We start from the raw sequence: 25,905 nt of genomic DNA, 5'->3' as shown, positions 1-25,905 counted from the left end.
GGAAAAAATGAAGAAAAAAATGTCCATCTTCTTAATGTTTCCCCACCTAGAACAGAGGATTTGGTTGGAGCTCATGCGTTTCTGTGGTCATGCTACAGCAGCCTAGTGTTGGTTCTACATGACTCAATCAGTGCACACACAGTGAATTATTTTGTGTAATGGCTCTGCTGATTAATTTCTCTTCTGATTAGAAATTGTAAGCATAACATGTTTATCTATCCTGCTGTGTTCACCTTTTTGGAGAAATTCAACGATACTTACTGTGTAAAAGCTACAGCCTCGGGTCATAATTCCCCATTTGGGTGCTTCTATGAAACTGGGTTTACTTTGGTACCTGGTACTTTTCCAGTTTTTTAGACCCGATAATAAATGAGAAATTTAGACATATTTCCATCCAGGATGTACCTAATGATGACCTCAAATAAATGCAAAAAAAATTATATTCTTGCTCTGAGCCATCCCAAAATTAATGAATTTTTAATCAAATATTGGGGCCAAAAATAGGACCAAAACTGGGACATGAAAAACTACCTAGGTGTCAGTGCATTCGATCTGGAAACATGACTGTAAATGATCTTATATACCGCTATAAATAAAGACACTGTGTTAAATTTGATGATCCTAGTGGTTTTTCTAATCCAGACATGTGGGTTTTTCATGAATCTCAGTATCATTCCAGGTTTTGTGTGTAACCCATCGTGTCCACTCGTGTTACATGCAGAACCTGCTCAGTTAAACACAAATAAATCGCGAGTGATTTTGCAACAGCGGTCATTTTCTTGCATAATTAGTTCTATTCCCTAAATGTACCTGTGAGAGAATAAAAAGATATTCAAAAAAATAGTAGCGCGTAATTTTTGTGTCCATTTTACCCTGTTACATGCGGATTTTTGTATAAAAATAATATAAAAATGTGTTTTATTTGAAAAATTGTTTCTCTTTTATCTCAATAATTATTTATTTGTAAAATAGACCCAAAGTGCTTCCAAATTTGCTTCATAACATTAGTCTACATCTGGTTTGAATTTTTAGCCCTTCTGTCCAATTTCATAGAAGCACCCATTTATTATTGTTTTGTTTTGTTTTTTTTCTTACATTTTAACATCTGTGTACTTAAAAAAAACAGTGTTGGAAGTTCTAATACTCTCACCAGTTTTCACCACAGCACAGATTTTGTCATTATCTTTTACATATTAATAGCCTTTCTGTCTCGTTGCACCTGACCTCCCACCTTTATGCAAATTCACAAGCGGCACCGTGAGCTCGTACTGTATAATTTTGCTATCAAGCACAAACAAATCCTCATGTTTTTATTAAAGAACACGCAACAGTTCATCTTCTAAATGGATTGTTTTTCACTGGCAGAATGCACAGATTAAACACAAAGCATCAGGGGGCATGTTCATCCAGCTAATCCCGCCTAAAAGCTTATCCGCTGGTCTCAGGTGCTTATGGCTCCTGCTCTTTACATTGATGGATAGTATAACTGCTATAATTGGTTAACTCCATTGGGTCGTCATTGTGTGCGATGAATCAAATTTCAGGTAGTAGCTTCTAATCCCCTGAACAGCTATAAGGACGAGTTAATAAATGAGCTTTTAGCCAGAATGCTTAGCCGTACGTTCATCTTATTTTCCTTGTCTGTTCATATTTATTGCAAGTACAAACAGGGTAATATTCATGCCAGATGAGGTGCATTATTGAGGTCATTCAATCCCTTATGTTCTAGGGTTGTACAAAATTCAGAATTGAATTGAGAATGACCCCTAAATTCCAGTTCATTTCTTGAATTTGAATTTGAATTGAGATTGCAAGGATGTGGAATTGCAATTATAATTCAAATTTCAGGAAGTATAATTGGAATTCCATGAAATTCAAAGAAATTCATGATACATAATTAAGGTGTATTTAACAATGAAGCTTTACAGTATTACATATGATTACAGTATGAATTTAATACAGATATTATTGTATGGGCTTTAAGTACACAATACTTTATAATAGTAAATAGGCCTTTTTTTAAAACACAAATTAACATTCAAAACATACTCTATGAATCAGATCATTAAAATTGTAATAACTTTTAAATTATGGAAAATGATAGGACAGCACTTCATTTCCCAGAATACCCTGTAAGGTACTTTAATAAATGATAATTGCATTTACCAAAACATTGTTTCATTTGATTACTTTAAAATGAAGATATTGATAATTTTTCAACATTAAGCAAGTAAAGTTTATTTACATAGCACCTTTCACAGACAAGACAAGTCACAAAGTGTTCCACAAAAGACAATCAAATACATAGAAAACACAGAAAATAAAACAAGATTACAATCATAAAAAGGTATAAATTAAAATAATGAAGTTGCTATTCACACAGTACTGTGGCACAAAATATGGGTTGGTCTATTACCACAGACCATCATGTCTAGAATGATAACGTGCGTATCAAAAAAGCACCAAGACAATCAGATAGTGAATAGGTGGGGGGGTAGGTAAATCCGACATTGATATAAATCAGTCACTGGGACAACGTTCAGAGTGCAGAATTCCACAGGACCACAGCACTAAACTTACACAGAACTGAGAAGTCACATGGCACACTGCCACATCTGACATGTAGCTGCGCCCAGCTTCTCCAGCCTCCAGAGTAAAGAACACCATAAAACAACATATAGAGTATTTAGAACAATAATTCCTATTCTATACTATATATACTATCACCAATTTGTTGTTTCTTCCATCAGTTGCCACAGTACTGTGGTAGCAAAATGCACAAAAGAATGCACTGAGGTATATGCCATATATGACCACAGCACTGTGGCAACAAGAGGATAATGACTTCATGTAACTGTATCCATGATTGGCTCTAGTGCAAATGCTAACATTTGACTGGCTCTGTGGCAATCGACAAAGCCATATTTTGTGCCACAGTCCTGTGGCAGTAGCCATAGCCTTAAAATAAACATGGCGGTCATGAAAGAACCCTTAATCTACTGTTGTAAAAATGCCTGGAGAAACAGGTGAGTTTTGAGTTTACGCTTAAAAACATCAACAGACTCCAAAGAACGTAAAGAGAGTGGAAGATCATTCTACAGCCTCAGCACAACGGCCTGGAAGGAGCGGTCTCCTCGGGTCCTGAAACAAGTATGAAGGACCATAAGTAGGATCTGATTCAGCAACCTCAGCCTCCAAGAGGGGGTAGAGGGACATAACAAGTCTCTGATGTAGGAGGGAGCCTGACCATGCAGGGCTCTGAAGGTCAGCACCAGGATTTTAAAATGAATGCAGAAGGTGACTGAGAGCCACTGAAGGGCTTTTAGAATCAGGGTGATATGAGCCCTTCTGTTGGTGCAAGTCAGCAACCTCGCAGCACAATTTTGGACCTGCTGCAGTCGAGAACATATGCTCATGTTAGTGTCTGTACTTCCATTTGGATGAAAGATCTATGTTAATAGTATCACATTGTCACTGATATGTAATGGGATATGTAAATTGCAGTGAATTCATTTCCAATTCCTCTAATTCCAATTCCAATTCATTCACTGAATTGAATTGTATATACTCACAATATTAGTGCAGGATAATTTCCTATTAAAAAACATGAAATCCATTGTGTGGATCATTCTTTGCCCTTCTACGGAGTATCTTTGCAAAGATGATCCACCTCTTCTTCTTTGTCAGTAATAGAGCTGCCTTTGTCTTCTTTTCTCACGCAGACACTATGTATTAAACATCTCTGATGACATCGGGAACTTCGGAGAAGTGCGTCTTCCTATCCTGGGCTGCCTGGCTGTGTCTTGGTTTGTCGTCTTTCTCTGTCTCATCAGGGGCGTTAAATCTTCTGGAAAGGTCAGACACATGCATTTGCATAGAAACACAGTGTTTAACCCATAAAGACCCAAACAGCTGATGGAAACTGTTTAATACCTGCTGAGCCACCAAGCCTATTAACACATGTAAATAATTGATGAAAAATACAGTTTGTCATATTTTCATGGTCATCAGATATGAGCCATTTGGACGTTCAGAGGCTCCGTAGTTACCATGGAAACACTGTCATCTTCTACACTAGCAAAACCCATGGAGTTTCATAAATGACAGTAGATGGAGATACTTGTTGTATGTTCAGTTATTGATATCTTTGCTGAAAAAGTCCCTTTTTACTCCAGTTTTCCCTGTGTCTGATATAAAAACCCTCAACTTTAATCTGAGCTTTAACCCATAAAGACCCAGTGCTACTTTTGTGTCAGTTCTCAAATGAATTTTTCTCTCTATGTAACCTTTCTAAAGTGATTTATCACCATTTATTATAATATTATCCTTTGTATTTTGTGTTTTTTCAGTGTAAATCAGGTATTTTCTTATATGTAATTTGCTGACAATGTAGATGTTCATAAAAGATCAGGTTAAAGTTCAGGGTTATTACATCAGAAACGGAGAAAACTGAAAGAAATATGTCTTTTTCAGTCAAATCTCTCATTAATTGAACATAAACCAAGTGTGTCTATCCACTGTCATTGAGCCAACTCCATGGGTTTTACTGGGGAATCAATGTTGTAGAAGATGACAGTGTTTCCATGGTAACTACAGAGCCTCTGAACATCCAAATGGTTCATATCTGATGACCATGAAAAGATGACAAACTGTATTTTACCTGCGTTATTTCAACGTATTGATAGAATTAATGGTTCAAGTTAGATCAACATGTTAGATTAGGAGATGGTTTTGGTTGCTAGTAGCTGTTTGGGTCTTTATGGGTTAATGAACATCTGCATGATCAGTGAATTAAATATGGGAAAATACCTGATATTCACTGAAAAAAACAAAATGTAGAGGATAATATTATAAGAAATGGTGATAAATGTTTTAAGAAAATTTAAATATAGAGAAAAAACTATTTTGACAATGGGTTAAAACAAGTTAAACATGGCATAAAACTGTACCAAGTAGAATAATTGTCCTGTATATCCAAGTAAGTATCCATTTTACTGAGGCTGTTTCCATCTGTATCTGTGTGTATGTGCTTGTTCAGGTGGTGTACTTCACTGCCACTTTTCCCTATGTTGTTCTGACCATCCTCTTCATTCGTGGCATTACTCTGGATGGAGCCCTCAACGGCATCAAGTACTATCTCACTCCACAGTGGCAGAAGGTTCTCGATGCTAAGGTTTGCACCAGAACAAACACAAAATCTACATGAAAGGTGTGAAAAAAACAGTTGTGATGTCCCGATCTGGATTCTTTTTTGCTTCCGATCTGATCTGAGTTTTGCCGATACCGATCCGATACCAACTTTTTACGATGAAATTTTGATTTAAATTTGGAGTCATTATTTATTTATAGGTTATTATGCTATTATTTTACTTGAGATCGGAATTGGACTGAATGTGAACCTGAACTAAAACAACTATGACACCTTTGACTCTTCAGTAACTTTAGTATAATTTTTGCACTTTCCAAATTCATAAAGTGGGACAAATTAGAACCTTTGGCAGGCCGGTTTTTGCCTGCGGCACATATGTTTGCCACTGCTGTAACTGTGTCCATAGACAGGTCGGTCCAGGGATTACATGGGGGTGTGTTCCATGCTATATGTTAGTGATCAGCAGGTTACTCGTGGGTCAGGATGGAACTTTTTTAATTTTATCAGACCTTTATTTAACCCTTTCATGCATGAATTATGAGAACCTTAATCAAGATTATTTTCCTGAGTGTTTTTATTCCTATTTAGGCATGAAAAAAACAATGCGATTGAATTTTTTTTATGAATCTATTTTTCATGGAGTTACAAAAATGTCCACTCAGCTGGACAGCATGCGTTAAATTTTTGAAGCAAAGACACATATATTTAAAACCCATCATCATAAAGTGATATACTGTGTGAAAACTATGAAATAAAAACATTTTTAATGCAGCTAATCTGATGTTTCCTCACTTTTTATCGTACTCTAACACTAGTTTTTACTCATTTCATGGAGATAATACATTAAAAAAATAAATAAAAACTTTTTGCTTGAGAAAATTAGCTGTTGATTTACACTCAAGCATGTTCGTGCAAATCAGATTTATCAAGAACAGCAAAGTTACAGGGGTTGGACAAAATAATGGAAACACCTTCACCTCAAGATGATAATGCCCCAATCCATACAGCTAGAATTGTTAAAGAATGGCATGAGGAACATTCTAATGAAGTTGAGCATCTCGTATGGCCGGCACAGTCCCCAGACCTCAACATTATTGAGCATTTACGGTCAGTTTTAGAGATTCAAGTAAGACGTCGATTTCCACCGCCATCGTCTCTAAAAGAGTTGGAGGGTATTCTAACTGAAGAATGGCTTAAAATTCCTTTGGAAACAATTCACAAGTTGTATGAATCAATACCTCGGAGAATTGAGGCTGTAATTGCCGTAAAAGGCGGACCTACACCATATTAAAATTATATACTGAACAAAAATATAAATGCACGACTTTTGTTTTTGTTCCCATTTTTCATGAGCTGAACTGAAAGATCTAAAACTTTTTCTGTGTACACACAAGGTTTATTTCTCTCAAATATTGTTCACAAATCTGTCTAAATTTGTGTTAGTGAACACTTCTTCTTTGCTGAGATAATCCATCCACCTCACAGGTGTGGCATATCAAGATGCTGATTAGACAGCACGATTTTTGCACAGGTGTGCCTTAGGCTGGCCACAATAAAAGGCCACTCTAAAATGTCCAGTTTTATCACACAGCACAATACCACAGATGTCACAAGTTTTGAGGGAATATGCAATTGGCATGCTGACTTCAGGAATCTCCACCAGAGCTTTTGCCTGTGAATTGAATGTTCATTTCTCTACCATAAGCCATCTCCAAAGCTGTTTCAGAGAATTCATGAAGAAGACTGTGCGAGGAAAATGGTGGTCACACCAAATACTGACTGGTTTTCTGAACCCCCTGGACCACCCAATACAGTAAAAGTGCACATTTTAGAGTGGCCTTTTATTGTGGCCAGCCTAAGTCACACCTGTGCAATAATCCTGCTGTCAAATCAGCATCTTGATATGCCACACCTGTGAGGTGGATGGATTATCTCAGCAAAGGACAAAGGAGAAGTGCTCACTAACACAGATTTAGACAAATTTATGAACAATATTTGAGAGAAATAGGCCTTTTGTGTACATAGAAAAAGTTTTAGATCTTTCAGTTCAGCTCATGAAAAATGGGAGCAAAAACAAAAGTTGTGCATTTATATTTTTGTTCAGTGTATTTTGTTGATTTTTTAAGGTGTTTCCATTATTTTGTCCAACCCCTGTACATTAATGGTCTGAATATCAGTGTAGATGATGCATGAGCGTCCACTGTGTTGGTTGATATCCTTGTGAGACCCAGTAAAGTGAAAATCTTTAGCTTTTTTACATTGAAGAGTCATCTTGATTGGAAACTGCAAAATGCAAGTTTTTTCAGGTACATTTTTAAAATTATTTTCATTTATTTATTTTTTAATGGAATGTCCTTTGCAATGAACAGCATTTTTTTTTTTTTAATTAAAACTGTCAAACTTTAGTCCCCTACAGAGGACAAAAATGCATTGCTGGGTCTTAGGAGGACATGGAATTAAAACAACTAAACCCATGAATACACAAGAGAACAGCTGGAGAATAACTGTCCACTATAGTGACCACTATGCATGAAAGGGTTAACCAGATAAAATCACATTGAGATCGAGATCTCTTTTACAAGGGTGACCTGGCAAAGAGGTCAGCAGCACACGCCAAGAAAGAAAACAAGTGTTACAGACAGGTAGTAACAACAAATTAAAACAAACAGTAATAGTATTGTCATAACAGAAAAGTGTGACAGTTTTTTTTAAAAGTGCAGTTAATAAAGTGCAAAAATTTAGTTGAGGTCACAGCAATTTAAAAACACAGGCACTGTCCGATTGACTCTCGCTGTCTTGTCCGTAAGATGGAGCGACAAGCTTGAAATGACATGAGTTCTGGCATTTTCAGCTCTACTTGAAGTGTGTCAGTTTATTTGTGGAGTGGATTGGGCCGGGTCAAATAATTCCACAAAAGCGCCGCAGGTTGAAAAAAACCTGACTTGTGCACCACTACTGTACGTACCTCATAATGACTATGCGTAGACCTTAAAGGCTTCTAAGTCTCCCGCTGTTTTGCAGCTTTTCCCTACACTCAAAAAAATAATTAAGCCAAAAATGTTGACTTTATGTATTTTAATTACATGTAAATTTTCCATGTAATTTTATTACATAAGTTTAATGTAAAGAGTTGCAGTTAATACAATGTTTTTTCTATCATATTGAGTCAATATGAATAAATTAAATACCTTCAGTCAGATTTGATTTAGTTAATGCAAACTTTTACATAAACTGTGTTTGACTGTGACGCTCAGCCTTTTTATGTGATCTAGTAAATAAAGTTTACTTTATTTTTTCAGATTCACATTATACTAAGCATATTCACATTATGTTTGACTTTTTCGGATAAATAAACTTTAAATTTCATATATTTCAGTTACATTTTACTTTAAAATATTACTTCATGTTTATTAAAGCCAAGAATCATTTTTTTGAGTGTATCTTCGGAAACTTTAACCCTTTCATGCACAGTGGTCACTGCAGAGGACAGTTATTCTACAGCTGTTCTCTTGTATATTCATGGATTTTGTTGTTTTACTTGCATATCAACCAACACAGTGGATGGAACCCATGGAACCCATTCACAGACTATCTAAAGTCCACCCAGAACTCGTACCAAAGCAGTAACCAAAACCACAGCCATGTACAGGATCACATATCAGACCACATCCAACCCATAACAAACATTTTTTAATTTACATCATCCACATTAACTTCATTCTTTCTCTCTACCTCCACATACAGACAAACCAGGATCCCTGCTCCCCTTCATTCCCACCTACACTTCTTTCTTCCCCTTTCTCTCCCCTCCCCTCTTTCTCTCTTCAACCAAGCCCCCCCCCCCTTGCTTTTTTTTTTTTTTTTTCCTTTTCTTTTTTTTGGATTAGAAAATAATATTTTTATTGTTATCATTATCATCATGTTATCATTATTATTATCATATTGCTATTTACATTTCTGATCTTTTTCATTGTAATATGACGTTGTTGTTTGTCAATACTCTGTCATTGTTGTTGTTTTTTGTTTGTTTATTTGTTTGAGTTTCCTTTTGTTTTTGCGTTGTTGTTTTTCTGTCCACATTGTCTTGTTAACTATCACTAATAAAAAAAAAAATAAAAAATAAAAAAGCTGAAAAAAAAACCAAACAAAAAAAACCAACACAATGGATACTTATGCACCATCCCATAATACACTGCAATTCATACCGTTACTGTAGCATTCCTGTTCTTGATAAACCTGATCCACAGAAACATATTTGAGTGTAAATCAATTGTTAGTTGTTATTAGACTGTAATTAGCAGTTTGGGTTTTTTTTTTAAGTTGTTGTGTTTTGTTGTTTTTTGCATATTATTTGAGTGAGTAGTAACTACTATTATAGTATGTTAAAATGTGAGAAAACATCAGATTAGCAACATTAAAAAAACATTTATTTCATAGTTTTCACACAGTATGACAGTAAATTCATGTTTCTTTGCTTCAAAAATTAAACATATGGTGTCCAGCTGAGTGGACATTTTTGTAACTCCATGAAAAATAGGTTCATAAAAATAAAAAAAAAATTCAATCACATTGTTTTTTTCATGCCTAAAGAGGAATAAAACACTCAGGAAAAAAAAAATCTTGATTAATGTTCTCATAATTCGTGCATGAAAGGGTTAATTTGAGGCGGCAGGACATTTGTTTACCCCCCCACTCCCAGAACCCAGCTCAATCTCGTGACTAAATCCAATCCAATCTTCTAAAAAATGCCAGATCGGCAGCCGATACCAATCTTTAGATCGGATCGGGACATCCTTAGTTCTCACCGACTCTGAATATTTCTGATTGTGTGTATTTGCTGTTCCAGGTTTGGGGAGATGCTGCCTCCCAGATCTTCTACTCCCTGGGCTGTGCCTGGGGTGGTCTCATTACTATGGCTTCCTATAACAAGTTCCACAACAACTGTTTCAGGTTGGTAAGCCTGCTGGAGAAAAAAAAAAAAAGAAAGTAAGACAAAAACAACAGATTTACTAAAACACTCAAGAGAAGCAAGAAAGCATTTTATATAGCTGCAAAAGAAAATGATGTTTTTCTTCTCTCCTGCTTTTAGTGGGTCTGCACTCGAGAAAGAGCTTTTGCCAAAGAAAGCCTGATGATTTTGCATGTTTCATTTTATGTGGCTGGATGTTGGAAGGGGATTTATTAACACAAATCTCCAGTTACTTTACAAGGAATTTCTAGACAGTAACAAAAAGCCTCATTTCTGGGAAACAGTTTTCTTCCTGGCACTGAAACAAGGTTAGTTTCTTTATTTTAGGATGCGACCATGTGTATAATCTCTCAAGTTAAGTTGCATTTTTAAGATTTTCCACTTTGGTCCATTATGATCATTCAGTGTCTGGACATTTATTGTAGATTTAAAAGGCGGATTTGTTGCTTAAAAGGGTCATATTTTGCTAAACCCATTTTTATTAGTCTTTGGTACATTTATTTATGCATCGATCTGTTTTTTTAAGACGCTTGCTAACGTAGCTAAAATGTTTGTGTGAGCACATACAGTCGGCTACGAGTCCCAGAAAACATTTGTGCAGATTGACAAGTTGAATGCCCCGCCTTCTGCTCTTATCCTCCTCCAAATCATTTTAAGGCCCGCCCAGGTGTCGTCAAGTTTCACTGCTGCTTTGACGGACAGGTGATGTCCACACACTGTTCATGAGCGAGCTATTAAAAAAACAGATCGATACATTTCTATTTTTAGATATTCATAATTTTATGTTTTAGAAAATAGAACAGTGGGAACAGTCTTGGAATCATGAATATTTTTCCATACATTTGATTCCATTTTCCATACTTTTCCAGACCTGGAAATTGTATAAAATCAAATTCCATACTTTTCCATACTTGCGTAGGAACCCTGAAGTCAGTTTGTGTCAATTAGTTGTGGTGACACAGTTAACATGTGCCTTCCACTCAAAACATAAAACTGACCAAACCAAATATTAGGTTTAACCATAAGTCTACCATTTACACCAGTTCTGACATATGCAGCCATAAACACTAGCTCCGCATCTCTATGAAGTAAGACGTAAATCTCCCAAAATACCCCAAATAAAAATTAGTCGACCCTATGCTCACCGTTTTGGCTAATCAACTAATCAGTTATTCATGCACATCCTTAGTATTCAACATGCCTTGTATGATCGTTGACAGAACTCATAATGGGTACTATACTTTCCGGACTATTGGCCTCACCTGACTATAAGCCACACCCACACTTCACGCTGCCATCTCTAAAGTCTCGCCATCGATTCATTGATGCCAAGCTTACACGCAGCAGCTCTATTACCTTTTTCGACAGCCAGATCGATTGTTAGCCCGTAAAACATAAAGTATAAAGTATAAAGCATCATTAGTCGCTTTTCCATTGACCCTCACATTGCACAAATACAACTTGCGCATAAAAACGTACTTAATGGAAAAACGACAATTTCGCCACAAGTCTCATTTTTCAATTTTAAGTTCTTGCGCTGGCAAGAGGTGGTTTTTTGGGTGTAGCGCAAATGGTATATCACACAAAACTGCAATGGAAAGAGCTTTTTTCGTAATAAGAGTGAGGTGAATTAAAAAAACAGACATTGACGGGCATTACAACAAGTGAAGAAGAAGAAGAAACGTTGCGGTATGTGTGGATACACCAGGAAACACAGTCATTTTTTAATTTAGTACGAAATAGAGGGGTAATATATAATAATAATAATGAATATATCTGTAAATCAACACCATATTTACGTTCATCGCCATGTTTATGGAATGATTTCTCGTGTCATCTTGCAATAATAAATAAACAAATCATTGCATTTGTGATTTAATGGAAAAACCGACATTACGCACTTCTGTTTTTTTGACATTTGGTAAATATCGGTCAAGTTTCGCGCAGATGTCCAATGGAAAAGTTACTAATGTTTGAGCCGCAGGTTCACAGCATTTGAAAAAAATAGTGGCTTATACAGGGGCTGGACAAAATAATGGAAACACCTTCACCTCAAGATGATAATGCCCCAATCCATACAGCTAGAATTGTTAAAGAATGGCATGAGGAACATTCTAATGAAGTTGAGCATCTCGTATGGCCGGCACAGTCCCCAGACCTCAACATTATTGAGCATTTATGGTCAGTTTTAGAGATTCAAGTAAGACGTCGATTTCCACCGCCATCGTCTCTAAAAGAGTTGGAGGGTATTCTAACTGAAGAATGGCTTAAAATTCCTTTGGAAACAATTCACAAGTTGTATGAATCAATACCTCGGAGAATTGAGGCTGTAATTGCCGCAAAAGGCGGACCTACACCATATTAAATTATATTTTGTTGATTTTTTAAGGTGTTTCCATTATTTTGTCCAACCCCTGTAGACCAGAAGTTAGCGTAGATGTAAATTCTCTGACGACTGGCTCATGAATCCCAAATATAAAGCAAGGTTATTATCGTTATCGAAAACTAATGAAATGACGAAAACTAGAATTGAAAAAACATTTTCGTTAACTGAAATAAATAAAAACTAGAAGCACTCGGAGAGCGCAGACCTCCGCCAAGGCTGATCAGTGGGCCCCCCCGTGAGCCCCCCCAGCCCCGATCACCACCAAAATTTAATCATTTGTTCCTTGTGCCAGTATCAACATTTCCTGAAATTTTTATCCAAATTAAAGGCACAGTAGGCCAAAAAGTCAGGGCACCCCCATTTTTTATATAAATTGAGATAAAATCCGCCTTCTGGATCAGATCCGGATCAGCCTTTTAAATGTGATAGAGGACCCCATTGTCAATTCCTGAGTTAAATTTCATGAGTTTTGGTCAATAATTAAGCGAGATATTGGGAAACGAAAATTTTGGCCCCATTTACCACAATGTTAACGAAAATTTCAAAGTGATCCAGAATCCAGGATTTCTTCCGGATCACCCCCAAAAGTTAATCATTTCTTCCTTATCCCATTTCCAACAAACCCTGAAAATTTAATCAAAATCTGTCCATAACTTTTTGAGTTATGTTGCACACTAACGGACAGACAAACAAACAGACAGACAAACAAACCCTGGCAAAAACATAACCTCCTTGGCGGAGGTAAAAGAAAACTAACTGAAACTGTATTATGTGTTTACAAAACTAACTAAAACGTATGAAAATTATGGATAAAATTCCCTTCGTTTTCGTCTTTGTCAATGTCGGATTGATACGAAATCGATTTATTTTGCTCTAGCAATTTTAGCTAGCGGCACCATATGGCATTTCATGGTCCATCACTTCTTGTCACTTGTGGTCCCCACTCTACCTGGAAACATGGAGACTAAAGTTGGGAGAAAGCAGCAGAGTCCTGTCTGGGATTTATTTGAATACGACAGAGAAGAAGAGAAAAGATACGACAAAACTAAAATTAATACTAAAACTAAACTAAAACGAAGCATTTAGAAAAAAAAAAAAAACTAAAAAAACTAATAAAAACTAGCAAACCTGCTCTAAAAACTAATTAAAACTAACTGAATTAGAGGAAAAAAAAAGTCAGAACTTAATAAAACTATAACTATAAAGAAAAATCCAAAACTATTAGAACCTTGATATAAAGACTGGTTGGCTAGTTGGAATTTTTTTTTTTTTTTTTTTCTACCAAGACATGTGGAAATTATGGTCTGGAAAAAGTATGGAATTTTGAAATTTCAAATGTGTAGTAACCCTGTGACTTGATTATTCAACTTCAAATAGTACAAGTGAAGTACCCATCCCTGGCATTAAGAGTACCACTTTTGAGGTGGTGTAATATGTGCACATTGCAGCAGCAGTGATGAAAGCCTGCGTGAATATGACCCTTCTCATTTTGCATCAGCAACACAGACCGGCAGCTTATTATTTGTGCAAATCACAGATGCCAGGCAACAAGGGCGAAAAGATGAGGAGGCGTAGGAAAGCTTGAAGTAGAGAGAGAGGCAGAGGAGGCCTGACAAATGGACTAAATTGCCTTCTACTGGAGGCATCAAGTCTACGCTAACGGAAAAGACAACCAGAGAGGATAAACGGGGGAAGACAAGTAGTTTTACGTTTTATTAGGTGTTTGGCTAATGAGTCAGGGGCTGGAGAGTAATGAGAATGTCAAGAGGCGACGGTGAAATAGTCAGGAGATAACTTCGAAGCTGTAGGTCTAAAAAAAGAGAGGGCTGAGGGAGTGAAGGGGAGAAGGTGAGATAAGGTAGGACAGGAGGAGAGAGACAGATAATGTTTTTGGACGGTTAAGAAGCTCGTCGCGCGGTGCTCGAACACCAAGGGAGCGAGCAGGAAGTGGTGGAGAAGGTTAAGACGGAGGAGAGAGGACAGTAGAGGAGATAAGAAGAGCAAAAGATGTCATTTACTCTCCTGAACTTGTCCTCGCATGCTGACGGAGTGAGGGCATCAGGGTGTTGGAGGAGGGAGGGGGAAGGGGGGGGGGGGGGGGTGAGATATAATTTGTTCCCGTGCCAGGAGCTTGAGGTCGGGCTATCTGCACATACAGCTGTACCGCAACCTAATCAGCTTGTGTTTTGCTGTTCTGTCCCTATGGAGTCGCTCTCTGCGCTCCTGCAACACCACCGTTTGGTGCATATGCAAACGTACACATAGTGAAGGGCAAGAGCACAGGCCGGATTGGTGAGTTGTAGGTGTTCAGAAAAGGGAACTGCATCAAAGTCATCCTCCGAGATAACCCCGAACAGGAAATATGAGGAAACAAAGCCGTGCAACCATATAATTCCCTTGTGAATCATAACCAAGTCTGAGTTCACTCCTGCTTCTGCTTTTCCCCAGCTGAACACCTACACTTCTGTATGTTTTATTCATGTACATGAGCGTTTTATTGGTTTGGAACAGGGGTGTTAACCTCATTTTAGTTAAGGGGCCATATACTGTCGTGGAAAAATTACACTGGGTTACGAAAAAATGTTTTTGGCAAGTTGTCTAGGTTTTTTCAACTGAATTAGGACCATTTTGCACCGCTAAATCCAAAAATTACAGCTGTTTTTCTCAATCAGGTCAGGTTTTTTTTGCTAATTTGATTTTGAAAAATTTGATCTTCTCACAAAATTGATGACATTTTTGTGACTTTATCAGTTGATTTTTTTTATATAGTTCTCTCCCAAAATACGTTTTAAGAGAAAAAAAAATCATTTTCTACCAGGATGTATTTATTAAACTTCAGAGAACTCTTCTTGCCTTTGGTCCACTGACGCAGATACTCGGTGCATGACTTGCATACCATGTGTGGCGCCCAAACTTTATCTTGGTCACCAAGTTTAATACCAAAATAAGATTGGTAAGCACAATTTATGAAACTTGTGACTTGATTCCTGTTAGGTACAATGGTGTATTCACTGCAGATGTAGCAGAATACGTCAGGCTTATTTTTGCAAGATCTTCTAGTTGAAGCCATTTCATTCACCTGTAATATTAAAAAAAAAACTTTAATCATAAATTGGCAAAAGTCAAATCTTCAGAACTCGTTCACTGCAAGATATATGAAAGAATTTTGTATCATATGATGTTAAAATGCCCATAAATGTAAGCAAAAATGTTAAAAAGCCAATATGTAGCATAGTTCAGAAAGTTGACCTGATTGAGCAAAATTAATGATTTTAGGATTCAGCACACCAAAATGATCCTAAATCAACTCAAAAAACTTAAACAATAAATTTGTAAATAATTTGACATTGTACTGACAAAAACAGTGCTTTTAGGCATTCCATGTTTTCTTTTCTGCCTGTTTTACTCACATGACACACACAGGCGTTAGTACTGGATTGCGTAACTATTGTTTTTGATGACTTTTGTTGGTCTAATAATTTTTTCTGCGACTGTACAGGTCAACGTAATCTTAAGTGGGCCAGACCAGTAAAACGATAGCATAATAATCTATAAAAAAAAAAAGTGCACAATAAACCCCGTCTTTGGCACGTATTGAAGCTTTTTTGGCATCGATCCAGCTGATGTCATCATATCTATGCGTGTGCTGAAGTCAGCACACACGTCATGCGTGTCCTGATATAATCATGCCTATATCCATGTACGTATGGTGATGTCAGCATTTGAACCAAAAAAGTGTCAACATTGAGATTACTTTAAGAAAGACTTGGTGTTGTTTCAGTTACAATATACAGACCTGATCAAAATCTTAAGACCAGTTGAAAAATAGCTAGAATTTACCTTTTGCACATTTGGATCTTAATGAGGTTTTAAGTAGAGCTACAATGTACAAAAGCAAGAAGGGGGAGTGAGACAAAAAGCACTTTGATCAAGCATGCCCAAACGAATTTTTGAAGTGATTAACAAGAACGGTGGAGCTACTCATTACTGAGTCCTCCTGAGAAAATTTTTTGTTCTGGTTTGGAGAGTTTTTTGTAATTTTTTGAGCGATGGTCTTAAACTTTTGATCAGCTGATGAACAGCCTATTTCAGTTTACTTGTTGTTTTCAATAAATTACTTTTTCAAAGTAGTACTTTTTCACTCCCCCTTCTTGCTTTTGTATATTGTGGCTCTACTTAAAACCTCATTAAGATCCAAATGTGCAAAAGGTAAATTCTAGCTATTTTTCAACTGGTCTTAAGATTTTGATCAGGTCTGTATGCCGTAGCTTTATGTTAGAGTGGTGTATAAAAATTGCCAAATTTGAAGTCATTTGAAACAATGTTGGTGTTTTTATAGACATTTGAAATTTTGGCCATTATAAGTAAATGGGGAAAAAAAGATTTAAAACATTCATAAAAAATTTGAACTTTGATGTACTTTTCCCAAAATGTAACCACATCTATTCTGGGTCACTGGCAATCTATAAACCCAATTTGTTATGAATTCAACCAATAGTTTTGCTGCTGAAGTGTTGCCTCCTCTTTGTGGGGCAGGGTAATAATGACAACTCCAAATTTGTCTGTTTTAGTGCTTAAAAGTAAAATTACATTATGACAATGTTTATGTTTACAAACTATCCTTTAACAAAACAGTGAATAACCTGAACAACCATGAACAACCTAAAATTTCTAAAGAAAACTAAGACTACGTTCAGACTGCAGACAAATGTGGCCCAAATCCAATTTTTTTCCCCATATGTGACCTGTATCCGATCTGTTAAAGACAGTTTGATTAGCACAAATCTGATTTTTTTTCCAAATCCAACCCAGGCCACTTTCATACGTGGTCCTAAATCTGATACGTATCTGATATTTTCCAATGCCACTTCAGTCTGAACGGTCAGGTCGCATTTATCCAACCTTTATGTCATTGAAATGCGACAAATGTCACAATTCTGCATCCCAGAAGTGTTATTTCTGTAAACACAGTACATGTCTGCGTGGTCACGTATTACATCAGGACCTCTTTTGTGCATGTGGGTCACTTCAGGGTCGCATTCAGTTCATACTGAGAACTGATAGAAGTCGCATTTAATGTGTAATAGGAACGAGCACACAAAAAAATCTGATTTGACCAAAAAATCTGAATTGTGCATTAAGACCTGCTGTCTGAACGTAGCTTAAGTGCAATTTTAACAATATTACGCCTCAGCTTATCATTTACACATGTGCATTTTAATTTACAGATGGATCTACAAAGATATAAAACATTTAATAACAGGCATCTTGAACTGAAAAATATAGTATTTAACAATTTATCAAGACTCAGTGACACCCTTGAGCGTTAATATCTTCTGTGTAATTTTTGTATTTCACAAATTCACCCCCTTGGGCCAGATTGGACCCTTTTTTGTGGACCAGTTTTGGACCATGGGCCTTATCTTTGACACCCATGGTTTAAAATATACTGCTTGATAAAGATGTTTGGTCATTCTTTATTTCTCTGTAATAGTGTCATTATTTTTCTTTCACAGACATTTGACTTCATCACTCATATAAACAGATTTATTCTCAAGTACCCAGTCGCTTGAATTTATGGCGTTCAATAATTTTCTCATGAATTTCATTATTAGGTATCGACTGAATGTATTAGTATTACAGACCTGTCTTCTGAGGATTTACAGTCAACTTCCGCAAGATGAAAAACATGAATTAAGTGTTAGTCAGACTGATGTCGCAGGTTAATGCCGTGCACAAATAATCAAAAACGACGTTAATGTTCTGTTCTGTTGTTGTCAGAAAAGCTCGGAAAAAGAATCAAGTGAATATAACGTAGAAATATTTCAATTCTGCAAATATGTAATGAATATTTTTTGCTATATTATCATCATGACATTTTGATAGAATGCAATAGTAGCATATACACTGTGGAACATCCTCAGAGAAATAAAAGGATCATCCAATAAACTACTGTTAATATCACACACTGTCATATATAGACTAGTATTTATGACTATAAATGTTGGTTCATATTCACCATAAGGCACAGAGTTTAAGGAAGGTTTTTGCTTTATCATGTTATACCTTTCAGTCTTTATTTCCGTCACATCAAACTCTTGTTAAAGCATTTTCTGATCATTCATATACCACCAACAGATGGTGCTTTTACAACTGTTTTCAAATAGAACCCTTCCTGGGTCAGTGTATCTTTTGGTAATTGGATTTTCTTTTCAGGAAACGAAAGAAAAACTAGTGGTTAATTGATTTTTGTTGTAAAATAGAGGAATTAAAATTGAATTTCAGGGCGTTTTTCTTTTTCAGTGTCAAAACACATAAACCAAATTTAAAAAACGGATTGATTTTTGTTTTCTCTTTCTAATATCAAAAAATAAAGTTACTACCTGACACAAATAGAAAAACCAACCAAAAACACTTTTTTTTTCGTTTTCTGAGTAATTTTTTGTTGTTATTTTCAAGGAAAGAGCGTCAATAATCCGTGTATCATTCGTTCATTCGTTTTTCAATTTAAAACCAAAAATGAAAAAAACAAAAAAACAACTTGTTTTTTTGTTTTTCATTTTCAAAACCAGAATGAAAAACGGATGACAGTTCGTTTTTCCATTTCCAGATTTTGTGCTCAAATGAAAAATGGAAAAAACGGATAACGACCATTTCATCCGATTTTGCTATTTTCGGTGTAGTTAAGTTGCCTGACCCGGAAGTAGTCGGTACAAGGGAAAAATAAACAAACGGAATCATGGCCGAACTGGAGGAATATGTGCTATAATTAAGCAGCTGTTTGATACGTATGGAAGCATATTGCATTCACACAAAAAAATAAATTCGGCTCTGTTTTTCTCAATTAACAAGATAATTTTCTCGATAATTCAGAAAAACAGAGCCGAATTAAATTTTTTTCAGAAAACAGTATCTCATTCATTCAGAAAAAGAGCCAAATTAATTTTTTTGTATGAATGATATATGCTTCTGTATCAAACAGCTGCTTAATTATAGCAAAATATTCCTCCAGTCCGGCCATGATTCCGTTTGTTTATTTTTTCCCTAGTAACGACTACTTCCGGGTCAGACAACTGAACTATATTGAAAATAGCAAAATCGGATGAAACGGTCGTTATCCGTTTCTTCCATGTTTCATTTGAGCACAAAATCGGGAAATGGAAAAACAAACCGTTATCCATTTTTCATTCTTGTTTTGAAAATGAAAAAAAAAAACGAGTTGTTTTTTTTTTTTCATTTTTGGTTTTAAATCGAAAAACGAATGAACGAATGATACACGGATTGTCAATGCCTAGATTCTTATGAACGATGGGTTCGTACAAAACCTGGACATCGTAGACATGCTCCCTCCACGAATGTCTACGAACTCCAGATTTTGTACAAACTGGAAGATTCGTACAAACCCATCATTTGTAAAAAATCTTTGTGGCCCAGGCATTAGATTAGTTAGAAAGAAAAAATTAAAATCAATCCGTTTTTAAAATTTGGTTAATCTGTTTTGACACTGAAAAAGAAAAATGCCTTGAAATTCAATTTTAATTCTTATATTTTAAAATGAAAATCAATTAACCACTAGTTTTTCTTTTGTTTCTGAAAAGAAAATCCAATTACCAAAAGATACACTGACCCTAATGCCTAGGTCACGAAGATTTTAACAACAAATGGGTTTGTACGAATCTTCCAGTTCGTATGAAATCTGGAGTTCGTAGACATTCATGGAGCAAGCATTAGTTTCTTACGGCCATATTACACAGTTGGTAAGGCTGCCGTTGAATTCGCAAGAGTTTAACTTGAGGCCTCTGTGAAAAAATGATGTGATTTTGTGCCGTACAAAGACCGTACAGTTGTCATGTTCTTCATAAAGGTACCTTGGGACCTTCCTACATGATACCTACGGCCACTTCATGAATTTTTTTATCGTAAGGTAGCTGTACGGTATTAGCACTCTTTCCTTGAAAATGACAACACCCGGTCTCAGAAAATTTAAAAAAAAAAAAAAAAGGGCATTTTTGGTCGGTTTTTCCATTTCTGTCACGTAGTGACTCTATTTTTTGTTATGAGAAAGAGAAAATGAAAATCAATGTTTTTTAAATTTGGTTGATCTTTTTTGACACTGAAAAAGAAAAACAGCTTGAAATTCAAGTTTAATTTGTTATATTTTAACCCTTTCATGCATGAATGATGAGAACCTTAGTCAATATTTTTTTCTTGAGTGTTTTTATTCCTCTTTAGGCATGAAAAAAACAATGCAAATGAATTTTTTTTTTTTTTATGAACCTATTTTTCGTGGAGTTACAAAAATGTCCCATCAGCTGGACACCGTGCATTTAATTTCTGAAGCAAAGAAACATGTATTTAAAAATCATCATCAGAAAGTGATAAACTGTGTGAAAACTATGAAATAAAAACATTTTTAATGCCGCTAATTGCTAAATTGCTAATGTTTTCTCACATTTGATCACACTCTAATATTAGTTATTACTCATTTCATGGAGTTAAAATCCTCCTCAGACCCAGGAATTTGACAGTTTTAGCTTTTTTATATTAAAAAATTGTCTTGATTGTAAACTGCATAATGCAACAGTTTCTTCAGATACATTTTTAAAATAATTTTTATTTATTGATCGATTTTAATGGAATGTCCTTTGTAATGCACAGCATTTTTTAAGTAAAACTGTCAAACTTTTGTCCCCTACAGAGGACAAAATGCATTGCTGGGTCTCAGGAGGATATGCAAAAAAAAAAAAAAAATTACAGTCTAACAACAATTAGCGACTGATGTACACTAAAACATGTTAGTGCAGATCAGGTTTGTCATGAACAGCAAAGTTACGATAATTGTATAAATGTCATTGTATGGGATGGTGCACAAGTGTCCACTGTGTTGGCTGATCTGGAACTAAAACAACCAAACCCATGAATATACAAGAGAACAGCTGGAGAAGAACTGTCCACTGAAGGGACCACTATGCATGAAAGGGTTAAAATCAATTAATCATAATTTTTTCTTTTGTTTCTGAAATGAAAATCCAAAAGACAAAACCAAAAGATACACTGACCCTCCTGACATATGGGATGGTCCATAAAACATTATATGCTATTTACCAGGGATGTAATTATGCTAATTTACAAGCCTCATGAATGTCATCAATTAAGTAGAGATGTTATTTATCGAGTTTATGTGGTTATTTATAGAGTTATCTGAAGATAGAAGTATATTCTGAATCTAACATGATACACTTGTTCAAACCAAGTATTAAAAAAAAGTGAAAAAAAATATAGAAATGTTCTGGTGTGAGACCCATTATAAAGGCAGAACAGGAAAAGTAAGAAGCAGGAAGTGAGAACGTTAGGAGCACTAATGGGTAGAGAGACAATATTAACCCTTTCATGCATGAATTATGAGAACCTTAATCAAGATTTTTTTTCCTGAGGGTTTTTTTTCCTCTTTAGGCATGAAAAAAATAATGTGATTGATTTTTATTTATTTATTTATTTATTTTATGAACCTATTTTTCATGGAGTTACAAAAATGTCCACTCAGCTGGACACCATGTGTTTAATTTTTAAAGCTCAGAAACATGCATTTACTGACATACTGTGTGAAAACTATGAAATAAAAACATTTTTACCCTCCTGAGACCCAGCAATGCATTTTTGTCCTCTGTAGGGGACAAAAGTTTAACAGTTTTACTTGCTGTCCATTGCTAAGAACATTCCATTAAAAAAATAAATAAATAAAAAGAAGAAAAAAAAAAAAAAAAAATGATGTGGAAAAAAAAACAAACAAACAAAAATAACAACCTGTTGCATTATGCGGTTTCCAATCAAGACAACTGTTTAATGGAAAAAAGCTAAAATTTTCATTTTCCTGGGTCTCAGGAGGTTAATGCTGCTAATCTAAGGTTTTCTCCCATTTTAACATACTATAATACTACTGTAGTTATTACTCACTCAGATAATATGCAAAAAAAAAATACAAAAATTTTTGTTTGTTAAAAAAAAACAACTGTTAATTACAGTCTAATAACAATTAGTAAATGATTTAGATAAAATAACAGGAAAGTTACAGTAATGTCAGCGTATGGGATGATGCATTAGTGTCCACTGTGTTCGTTGATATGGAATAAAAACAACAAAACCCATGAATATACAAGCGAAAATCTATAGAATAACTGTCCACTGTAGTGACCACCATGCATGAAAGGGTTAAGATTTCAGTTATTCATACCTGATGAATGCTTCCTTTTTCTGTGTTTCATTCCAGGCTTTTTCATTAATGCGTGCTGTTTCTTCTCTATCTTCTTCAGAGACAGCATCATCATCAGTATCACCAACTGTGCGACCAGCGTCTATGCCGGTTTTGTCATCTTCTCCATCCTGGGCTTCATGGCACACCACCTGAACGTCCCGGTGTCAGAGGTGGCTGACCACGGCCCGGGGCTGGCCTTCGTGGCCTACCCAGAAGCCCTCACTCTTCTGCCCATCTCGCCTCTGTGGTCGCTGCTGTTCTTCTTCATGCTCATCCTCCTGGGACTCGGGACTCAGGTGAGACTGGGATAAACATAATCAACATCAAGTCAAGTCAGAGGCCGAAGTAGTTTCATGAGAAGCCGTGCGGTAGTTTTTGCAGAATCCCCAACAATCGCATTTAGTATCTGATCCTAAAGTTCCACAAAAAAGGATAACAGTTCCATAAAATAGAGATCTTTAGCTAAAAAATGAGCCCACTTGATAAATGATGTGTGCAAATTTACTTTTTCATGTTGATGTTCACTTTCGCTTGATCGGACCCAACAGTGCTTCTAGCTTTTTTCATTTTCACTGACTCTTAACATTGTTTCTTAACAGTTCTCATCCCATCTGGTCAGTTTCTGATGTTTTGGGCAATGGCCCTGTGGTGTTTGTTTTTCTCACCAGGGGAGACTAGCAAAGTGACTCATTATTCCCTTTAGCGGTCACATAAATTCCAGGAAATAAACTCAGTTCAGATCTCTACAATCCAATACATCGGTGTCTTTGGCAGAACTTCAGAACTCTTTATTCTAAACAAATGTTTTTTTAATATTTGAAAGCAGAAATACTACATAGGAGCCTCTTAAAGACACCACCAACCTCAAGTAAAGAGTCTTGGTTTTGTTTGTGGAGATCATCTTAATTATATTTTAAGTTTTCATTAATAACTTATAAGCCCCTTTTACACAGTACTTCTGTTCTGGGAATATTTCTTTTTCTTTTTTTTTTTTTTAATTCTCTTTATTGAAAGAAAAATTTTCTTTTCATACATTGAAAAAACAAACAAAAACACAAACTATGTACATCCAGAGAGTGGTTGTAAAAAACAAAACAAAAACATTTACAGCAGCTCATTATGGTCCTGTCATACAAGATCTCAAAGTAAAGAATAAATGCAAAAATAAAGATAAACAAAAACATATTTCCTTCAGATGATTTTGGGTTCATATTCATGCATTCATCTCAGCAAAATCAGATCTCAAAGGCTTCACATATCTCACCCATCCCTCCCAATGTCGCACAAAAACATCCATCTTCAAATTTACAGTAAAGGTTATTCTTTCCATCCTATAAATTCCCATGATTATGTCTATCCAATTATTTATTGTTGGTTCTTCTTGTGTCATCCATCATTTAGTTATTGCTTTTTTTCCTGCAGCTAGTAATATACCGAAAAGGTATCTGTTTATGTTCTTGACCTCTGGAGAAATGCATCCCAAATACATTGTTTTGAAATCAAAAGGTAATAAATAGATATTAAGAATGATTTCTATGGTTTTATGTATTTCTTTCCAATAATGGTTAATTTTTGGGCATTCCCAGAATATGTGGAAATGATGTACAGTGTGGCAGCTACAATTCCTCCAGCATTGAGAATTCCCATTTGTGTAGTGTGACTTATGACTAGGGGTAATAAAAAAAACGAGTTATGTTTTTCCAACAGAATTCTTTCCATAAATGAGACTTTGTACTTTTCCATTGAAATTGGCAGATGTTTTGCCATTCTTCGTCCGTTATTGTTAGACCTCCCTCTTTCTTGTTCTGGGAATATTTCGTCTTTATTCCAGAAGGACATCTGTGTAAATGAAATGTTGGATCATTTGGTTCCACCTCTGTAACGCCTCTGAAGGTAGTAACAGAGCCCAGATAAAGGTGGAATCGTGATTCCGGAATGTTATGAAAAAGGAACACTTCTCGTTCCGTGACCAAGGTGTGATGTTTTGATGACGTATTGCGTGTGCGACCTCTGCACCGGGGGGATTTAAAAATGAGCGTTGGCCGTGTACAGTGGGGCAAGGCAAGGCAAGTTTATTTATATAGCACATTTCAGCAACAAGGCAATTCAAGGTGCTTCACACAGGACATTGAAATACAACGACAAGGGAAAAAGAAACACATTTAAAACATTATAAAAGAAACATGTAAAAGGTGATTAAAAACTGCAAGTAAGAAAACAACACATAGAACCCAAAAATATAAAAACACGGACATAGTAAAGTAAGAGTTGCAGTGCAGAGTTTTGAAAGAGAATGTAAAATTTAAAAAGTCAAAAGCCTTTCACTCAAAGGCAGCAGTGAACAGGTGAGTCTTTAACCTTGACTTAAGGCAGCCATACACTGTGCGATTTTAGAGACGATTTCTCACTTGTGCGACTCTTTCTGGGATGGGGCCAGATGTGCCTCTAATCGTGTGTGGTGCTTCGTGCAGTGTAGATGGGGTAAGGAGAAGAGATTAACACCTCACGACCACCTCACGACCAGCAATCGTGTGTTCGCAAGGAAAACGGAGCTGTTTGAAATCCTGCTCGCTCCTCGTGAGCGTATTGCACTGTCAAAGCAGTGCCACGAGCCGATGTGCCTCAAATTCTCACACTGTGCATGCGCGAACACAGAAGCGTATAGTAGCGTACAAGCTAACAGTAGCTGGCTATTGGCCTAGTGCAGTTTAGCTTTTGCAGCTTACCTCTACTTCCCTTAGCTGTAGGACTGACAGCCCATACTGTCCACGTCTGGACAACCAATTCCTGCACCAAACACGTTGTTGTCTTTTCTTCTTTTTTGATTCCCCGCGGGTAATTTGCACATATTGCCAAAGCAGCTAGTTGGTTTTTGTTTAGCACTACCATTTTGTGACTCACGCCAATACACAATCGTCTATGCACTTGCGGATTCCTTTGTATTTTAACGTTGCACTTCCTGATCCAACACTCAAACGTGTTGTGCGTCCTCTGGTGTATGGTTCTACAGTGTGAGCAGTCAGGTTGCATATGAGCAGCGGTCCGTACGGTGTGAGAACATGAATCATGAGCCTGACTTCACGATCGATTCGCACAGTTTGAGATGGAGCTGCATGCAACGTTCGAAATAATCGCACAGTGTATGGCCG

General features: G+C 36.2%; 1 protein-coding gene across 3 annotated transcripts in view; it reads left to right on the top strand.

Moving 5' to 3' along the window:
• slc6a9 (solute carrier family 6 member 9) overlaps window positions 1–25,905 on the top strand; it is a 192,117-nt gene that overhangs the window by 151,506 nt on the left and 14,706 nt on the right. For all 3 annotated transcript variants that reach the window (XM_030159836.1, XM_030159835.1, XM_030159837.1), the window contains 4 exons: window positions 3,723–3,855; window positions 5,039–5,173; window positions 9,996–10,099; window positions 22,815–23,052. In XM_030159836.1, the coding sequence (XP_030015696.1) occupies window positions 3,723–3,855; window positions 5,039–5,173; window positions 9,996–10,099; window positions 22,815–23,052 (610 nt within the window). The remainder of the gene's footprint in view (window positions 1–3,722; window positions 3,856–5,038; window positions 5,174–9,995; window positions 10,100–22,814; window positions 23,053–25,905) is intronic.

The sequence above is a fragment of the Sphaeramia orbicularis genome, chromosome 17 (assembly GCF_902148855.1).
Source record: "Sphaeramia orbicularis chromosome 17, fSphaOr1.1, whole genome shotgun sequence".
In the NCBI taxonomy this organism is placed as follows: domain Eukaryota; kingdom Metazoa; phylum Chordata; class Actinopteri; order Kurtiformes; family Apogonidae; genus Sphaeramia; species Sphaeramia orbicularis.
This window is presented reverse-complemented; position numbering and strand designations above follow the sequence as displayed.